This window comes from Nematolebias whitei, chromosome 11, assembly GCF_014905685.2.
Source record: "Nematolebias whitei isolate Nwh7 chromosome 11, NemWhi1, whole genome shotgun sequence".
In the NCBI taxonomy this organism is placed as follows: domain Eukaryota; kingdom Metazoa; phylum Chordata; class Actinopteri; order Cyprinodontiformes; family Rivulidae; genus Nematolebias; species Nematolebias whitei.
Window position 1 is genome coordinate 32668168 of NC_056508.1, and position 8553 is coordinate 32676720.

The 8553-nt window shown below is 37.6% G+C and overlaps 1 protein-coding gene across 1 annotated transcript in view; it reads right to left on the reverse strand.

Annotated features, from left to right (window-relative positions):
• Positions 1–2757, reverse strand: part of alx3 (ALX homeobox 3) — a 5839-nt gene extending 3082 nt beyond the window's left edge. The window contains exon 1 of the mRNA XM_037684210.1: positions 2387–2757. Coding sequence (XP_037540138.1) covers positions 2387–2735 — 349 coding nt within the window. The 5' untranslated portion in view covers positions 2736–2757. The remainder of the gene's footprint in view (positions 1–2386) is intronic.
• Between the last annotated feature and the right edge of the window lie 5796 nt (positions 2758–8553).

An 8553-nucleotide genomic window follows, 5' to 3' on the forward strand; every position in this document is an offset into this window, starting at 1 on the left:
TGTTTATTGTTGTCCATTGTTGTCATCATTCTTTGTTGAAATCAGGTCTCTCTTGTAAATGAGTCCTCGAGGCTCAATGGGATTTACCTTTCTAAATAAAGGTTGAATGAAAAAAAAAGGGGGTGAAAAAGTCCATTTCACCAGTCAGTGATCATTCCATCTGAATAAAAGCTGCTGTGTAATGTTCTAAAGCACTGAATCATATTATATCCATGCCCTCAGCAGAACATGCCCGTTGTTTGTTTGTCATTTTTTCTGCTGTTGCAATGAGCCCAAAGCAACCTGGAAGCATCGCTTCCTTCCTCAGAGCAGGAAGGGCAGCTCCCTCCTGCAGTGTTTGGATGTTGTGTCTGTATTCATTACATTTAACCTCCAACTCTAGAACAAAACCACATTATCGTTCTGCAAACACTTGTTTACTGCAGCGAGCTGAGCTGCTTTGCTGTCCTCCTAATATAACGCTGAACCAACAGAAACTGCTGCACTGATTTCCTCGTGTCCATCAGCTCCAAGCTCAGCTGAAAATAAAAATGTTCTCAGGACAGTGAACGGCTTTTAGCTCGTTGAGTTCTCATCCATTCTGAGGGATCCTGGAAAAAATTGTTCAATGTGAGACGATCCATAAATATTAGTAAGAAAAAAGTTTTTTGTTGTCGAGGATTTGTTGAAATACTTTGTTTGTCATGTCACTTCACCAGCACTGTTCCAGCTCTCCAAATCCTTCAAATGCTTCATTTTTTGTGTGATTCCTGCTTTAAAATGAATCCATTATGAAATTAAAATTAAATAGTGATAATTAAACAATGTCAGGAAGTTTAGAGCTTCTGCTGTTTAAAAAAATGATTAAATCACATTGTTTGGCCACAAGTTTACAAATCCAAGGATTTAATGAACAAAAGGAAAACATCACGTCACAGAAAAAAGAAAATGTTGATGTAAATCAAGAGTGGGGTTGAATTCAAGTACAGAAATATAGAAACTATATTTACAGCAGGTTACGGAGTTACTAATTAATAAGAATTTGATTTAAAGAGTTAATTGTTGTTGCTGAAAGTTCAGGTTGTTGAGGTAGATCCTGCTTTAGTTTTACAGTTTGAGCAATAATGAAATGTTTTAACATCCCAGAAAAATATTGAAGCTATTATTTACAACAATTTACAACGGGATCAATAAAGTTATATCTTGTCTTATCTTATTTTATTTAGACCTGCTGTTGTGTATTTTTTTTCTCATTGTTCAACAACATAAAAATCCCAATAAGAAAAAATATATATATATATTTAAAGGCTTTTCTGACCCTCAAGGACCCAAATATGTCCTGTTGATGTGGTGAAAAGGAAGAAACACAACAAAAAATGCAATAAAAAAGTTGTGGACTGAAACATTTCTGTCCACAAATATAACAAACAAATGCTAAAACTTATCAAATTAAACCAAGTAGCTACATCACTTTGTCTCTTCTTTTTTTGGTCATTTGAAAACAAATGTAAGTTTAACTTTTACAAGTCAAGCCAATAATTATCTAAAGACATTTCTTAATTGTAAAAATATTGTATTTTGAATTTATCAAATTAAACTTTATGAGGTAAAACTAAAATTCAATATAATAATAATAATAATAATAATAATAATTATTATTATTATTATTATTATTATTATTATTATAAAAGACTCGTCAGCTGTTTCTGTCTGATGAGGATCAGAGAGGAACAGAATGGAAACTCCGTCTTCTTCTTCAATAAAGTTTCATTTTAAAAAAATATAAAGTTTCATGTGATCATCATAAATCACTACAGGAGGAAATCTGTTGAGTCTATTTTGGTTTCAGCTTGAAAGAAACGTTTGAATATTGTGAGATCACCAAGGCCTTCTCAGGGCTGATGTCCTGTTTCTTTGCGCAGAGTCCGAGGTTTTTCTTCAGGGTTTGTTTTATCGCACAGCTGTAAAAAAAACGTCTTTATAGAAGGGAAATTTAACCATAAATATCCGTTTGTAAATCTTAAAAGTGAATATTATGTTTTAAAACCGAGCAGAATGGAAAGGAAACAGCTAAATTATAATTTTACTTCGATTTTTTGACACATTTATAATTGATATCATTTGTTAAGTCTTAATTAAAAACCGTCAGGGTGAAAACAACCCTTTTTCTCTACTTAGAAAAAAAAATCGCACTTTTGTTTCATGGTTAAGAAGGTTTGCAGAAACGTCTCGTGTTTGATGATCACAGTTTTTACAAGATTTTGGAAAAAGTTAGATTCGCTTTCCTTTCAGAGATGTGCGTTTTCAGCTGGGTCTCTTTCATCGGTGACGTTTTTAACTGAACTAAACTAAAAGGCCAAACGAAACTGTTGTTCTCATGTTGCCTCCTTGGGTTTGTCAAACGTACCTTCTGTGCTGTTTTCATAAAACACCGTTTTCGTCGCCGTTTTTCGGTCCTGGTTCAAACCCACGATGAACTTGCCGTGTTTGGACGGAGATCCGGGCGGGTTCGGCGGCGCGGAGCCGTGCGTAAAGTCCCCCGCAGCATCGCCGAACCTGCCCAAGGCCGCTGCGTAAAGATCCCCGCGGAGGCCGAGGCGGTGAGGGGGAGGAAGGTGCGAGGCTTTCTGCAGCTCCTCGCAGGAGAGGAATGATCCGGAACCAGAACCCGAGCCCGAACCGTGCTCCAGACCGGGAGAGTTCGACGAAGTCCTCGCGCTGCTCTGCGAAGAAAAAGACAAGCAGTCCGCGTCCATGTTCCTGGGTCCAGCAGGACGCGGAGACAGCAGAGACTGGGCGCTGTCCGCGTGGACACCGGAGGGAGAGAGGGCTGTTCATGTCAAGTGGGTGGGATCAGAAACAAAGACCCGTGAAACCTGGACTCATACTTGTGTGCGTGTGTGCGTGCGTGTGTCTGAAGTAATCCTCCAAAACTTCAATCAGCCGCGGTTTCTGTCCTAATTAACCATTTAATCCTCGTTCAGCTGCAATTATGGAGCTGATGAGCAGGTCAGGACATGGAGCAACAGGCGGGTAAACCTGTAACACACAGCCACAGTTCTGTTATAGCAGTGTGTTATTCAGTCGATCAAATTAAGCCAGGATGGTTTTATTTATTTATTTTAATTTATTTATTGCGACTTTGTTACTTTAATGGTTGGCATGTTTGTCAGCTTCAGCACTACAAATACATTTTAAAAGAAAATAATGTGCGTGTTGCCACATTAATTTAAATACACTGAACATAACCTCTTTAGTTGAGAAAATAAGTGAAGACTGAGCCTCATAAAGATGTTTTATTATAAAGTCAATAAAGTAACAAAAATGTTCCAATACCTCAGTTTGTGTTTTCATTGTAACAGCTGGATTTATTTATTTGTATTTAATTATTTGTTTATTTATTTGTTTATTACGACGTCTCCAAACATTCCTCTGAGCAACTACGCTGCGAAACATTTATTACGGCAACAATTCCATTACCCATGTTTTCCATTTTACACTTACTGTGAAACAGTTCACTGGGACTTTTACATGAAATACAGTGTAAAACTAGAAAATGAGTCAAATAGAATTATACAAATTAAAATGACTTTGGGTCTCAGTCAAAGTCTTGATGGTAAAGAGTTTGAATAAAAAATAAAAACATATTGGAATTAGAATGTTAAAAAGATAACTTCTATTTCAGCTATTTAAATTTTACATATTTTTTTATATTACTGATAATTATTGACAAAAATATATAAAGTTGAGTGAGTCAATGGGAGCAGGTAAATTGTATATTATTGTCATTCGTGGTCAAAAGACAGAATTTATTTTAGGTGACAGAAACAGTACAACAATATTTGGATCACAATGTTTCCCAGCTTTCAGTGAAAGTTTTGACTTGTGCAACCTTCTTCACAAAGCTCTTTGTTTCTTCTGTTTATCATTTGAAATAACACGACTTGCTTCTAAAATTGAAAAACAACATTCTAAACAAAAGCAGAGCCGCGTAATCTTCCCGAGGCACGGAGCGCAAGCTGTGTTTCTCTGTTCTCCTGCTGCAGCTTCAAACCGAATACATTCGGGCCTTTTGAAAGCGAACGCGTTATCTCAGATCTATACCTCATCCAAACACGCTGCACTTACCGGCTTCAGACACGGTGCCGTAGAGTTCTGGGGACATCTCCCCATCTCTGTGGAAACTGGAGTCCGCACACGGCTCAGATGATGGACAAGCGTATAAACATGAGGTCCATTTGCCCTGAGAGGCCTCATGAGCTTTATCTGAGTCCACTTTTTCTTTCCAAGTTGCAGGAAAATACGTTATTTATGACTGCTTTTCTCAGTTTCTAATTTCAAAATAATAAAACTTGAATTATAATGAGCAAAAAAACGTATATTCATTTAGACAAACCAGACGAAGACACGTTTAAATAGATGAACATGAAAAGCCCTTTGGAAGGATTAGTGACCGTATGTAAACTGAATGACATTTACGAGTGGCAGGATGTGGATTTGTACATTTATTCTGTGAACATGGGCCTTTACTTGACAGCTTCATCACTCTGTCGCATACGTGCCAAATAAGTGTCTCAGCTCTCCTGACGAGCGTCCTCTGTGGCCCGAGGCAGGAAGGAACAGGTTCTTCGAAGAGCTGCCTCAGGGCATTTACATGACGGCTGCGTCAAAGCTGAAGCGGATTGTGTGTTTATCTGTAGCAATAAATAAATCAATCAATCAAAATACAGGGTAAATATGTGTGGCTTGCTTAAATTTTTTTAACACACCTTTTAGTGCATGAAAATTCTTAATTTTTCTTATTTTGTTGTTGGTTTTTTTTTTGTTGTTTTTTTACATAAAAGACATTTAAATCCCAACATGATGAAAGAAAAGCCCAACGCATGATGAAATACGCACAGACACTCTGTGTTCAGAGATAATGCTGATGTGAACGACACTGTGTCTCCTGTCTGTGCTTCCTGCGACCCCAAACCCTGTCCCACCGGCCTGTCCTGGGCATGACCCTGCACAGGAAATCAGTTCAGCGTGTTCAGAGTTTCTGCCCCCCCACACCCCCCACCCCCTCCCTCCACACCTCCAGCAGCAGCAGCTCTGGGCACAGACGGTGGATAAAGGTGACCCCGCGCTTTCACTATAGCCTCCGGCTGAAGAGTTGCTTTCACCTTTAAGTTCATTACATCCTGTTCCTCAACCTGTGACACCTTACATCCTCTCTCTATACCCCCCCTACCCCCCCCCCTCCACACACACACTACATCATTACTTTATTGAACAATATCAAAATGTCATCTTGTTGAAAAGCAACGCCCCAACAACAATCTGACAATAAAGTCTGACCATCTTGATGAATACCAACAGTCTGCTAAAAGTCTGCACTTCATGAGCAGGCTGTCTCTTTGTCCGGCTGTCCCTGCCTGAGGCCTTTCCTCTCGGGGGGGGGGGGGGGGGGGGGGTTCAAACCTGAGGTTTGCATTAGAATAGGAGAAGGAGAGCTAATTGAATTACCTCGACCATGAATGCACAGAGATGATCCCATATGTAGAGCCGGGGCTCCTCTCTGAGGCCTCCCTCACAGCCTCCAGAAGCTGCAGAAACAGCTGAGGCCGTGACTGACAGCTGCCAACCCCGGGGTCAGCCCACTGGAAGAGGTGCATTCTGGGATGCTTGAGCTGGTCTCAATGGTGGCGGAGGGGGTGTTAAAGGTTCGGAGGGTGATGGGACGTGGGGTCGGTGTCCTCAGACTGACCTCGAATGAGACGACAAAGTTTTCTGGAGTCCAGTGAGGGTCAGGATCCTGAACCACAACCCTCAGAAGACAAGATGTCTGCGGGTTTGTACTGAAGCAACAAAACACTCATGATGCTGGAAGAAAGACATTTTTACTTTTTACAGCTTTTTTAAAGGTTCATCTGTCCCCCAGTGACCTACACCAGTGCTCCCCAAGATTCTTCAGCTCCACAGAAAATAGCTTTCCCGTGGTGGGAAAATACATTTTATAGTTTTTATTTATTTATTTGTTTGTTTGTTTGTTTCTTTATTTATTCAACTGGTTTTTGTTCTAGAATACAGTAGCTTGTAGGTTTCTTAGTAAAATATAATGGAAGTGAATAAGAAAAATGTTTTTAATCTTTCTGTGCAGCTTTGTTTGACCATACTGGTTTTTGGTCCAGAGGTTGGAGACCAGTGTTCAACGTTGTGGTTAGGATCACAATGTGGGTCACAAAACCCCCAGCTGAGGGTACCTGAAAGATCTCCAGAAACTAAAATTGCTAGAAAAGATAAATAAAATAATAAAATAATAGAAGAAGAAAGCAGTGCAATATGAGTTCAAGCTATTTGTGTTGCATAAACCTTTATAGTTATTTTAACCAATCTAAATGTTTGGCTCAACTCTGAATAGAGTGCTATAACTTTTAGTTTTTGTAACTTTTATACATTTTGGAATATTTAACTTTAGTTACAGAAAACATCCCCCATAGAAAAACATTGCGATATCTCTAATTCCCACAGGAATATTCTTTAAACTTCAACATACTTGCAGTATTATTGTCATTTAATCCTTTTGTTAGCTTTTAGCTTCAGCTTAATTTAGTTCATTTTAACTTTTAGCTTTACGCTCACATTTCAAGTTGTGATCCACTTCTTTTAGCTGTGACAATTTAGTTTCAACTTCTTCATCAAATGTCAGTCAAGTCATTCAGCATTAAAATGCTAATTATCTAGTTTATTTTTATTTTTTTTTACTTTTTTACAAGAGTAAATACAACTAAGAATGTTCAGGTGTGCAAGTGTTTGCCTGCTTTTATTATTATTATTATTATTATAACCACGTTTAATGAATAAAATAAAAACATAAACAGTAATTCATTTAGTCAGTTTTACTGTTTGTGAGACGGACAGCCTGGGTTGTCATAGCAACGAGCTAAAAGCCTCATCCAGGTGTAGGCCCCGACCTTTCACCTGAACCTCTTATTTTACAGTAGCTCCGAGTCTGAGGTTCTGGTTCTGGTTCTGGTTCTGGCAGCTCCTTCTGTCGTGATAAAAGCCTCGGAGTCCTGACGAGCCTAATGAAGGACAGACCTGCTTCCTCACGGTCTCCAGGAGCCTGTAAACATGTCCACTACCTCAGCAGAACTGTGTGGGCGGAGCCTGGGTGGAGCAGCCCGACACGCGCCGCGACGCTGAACAAACAAGCCTCAGTACGGAGTCGGCGCATGCGCACTGGAGCAGACCAAACTTCGGCACCGTTCGCTGAGCTCATCGACGTGTCGCTTTATTTATTTATTTATTTATTTAAATTAACTTTTTTTTTGAAGCTCATATCACCACAGGTAAGGACAATAAATCCTTTTTTTCATATTGTCTTTTTTATATATATATTTGGGCTATGAAAATAAATTTCGTTGGGAATTAATGCGTCTAATTTATGATGCATTTATGACAAATTTATGTATTTTGATTTTTAAAGTACAAACTTTAAAAGTCACAAAAGCTCAGTTTCCCATCAAAAACAGAGAGAAAGAGAGAAGCTTTTGAAAAAAGTCCAACTTTATTTAGCTGTAAGTTTGAATACATGTTTTGTTTTGTTATGAACTCGGGCTGTGCTGAGTTAGCACATTTATATATTTTTTCTTATTATTTTTATTATTATCCTAAAACATAGAATATAAACCTTATTAGCTTGTCCAGTCCTGTAGCCATATTGGCTGGTGGATTATTAGTTTTTTACTGAGGAAGTTGAATTTTTAGTTTTCAACGTCCAGCAGCAATAATTAACACGCAAAATATGCTGCTTATTACAATTATATTAATAACAAAAATGAAACATTAGAACAAATTTAAACAGATTTTAAAAAGTTTAGGAAAGTCTTATTTTTTTCATAAAAACTGTTCAGTGTGAAGAGGGACGTTGTACATGCATGTAGAAACAAAATAAATTGACATACATGTATTTTTTAAGGCAGAAAGAGTTAAAGAAGGAAAGCAGCATCAGATCCCTTTAATTTACAGGATTTATAAAACAGACTTGTGTCATGTTTTATTTATGGATTTAAAGGCTGATTTTAATTTAACAAAATTAATATTTTCTATCTTTATTGTGTTGACCACTAAATAGGTTTTATTGTTGTTTTATTAGCCAGTTGTATTTTTAGAAATTATTTATCCAAAATATGTATTAAGAAAAAATAAAGCATCGTCAAAATATAAATATTACAAAAAATGTTTTTGCTTAATTATTTTATCACAAAAGGGAACAATATTTTCTTTCGTTCTTCCTTTTTGCTAATATTTTACAATTTTTTGTTTTGTTGAATTACCTTTATTGATTCCCTTTTGTTCAGAAATAATTCAACAAACACAATTAACTTTAAAATGAATGAAGTTTTAAACTTTCCATCTTCTAACTCTGAATAGATCAATACCTTTTTCAGACAGACAGACAGACAGACAGACAGACAGACAGACAGGCAGGCAGACAGACAGACAGACCAACCAACAGACAGACAGACAGACAGACAGACAAATAGATAGATAGATAGATAGATAGATAGATAGATAGATAGATAGATA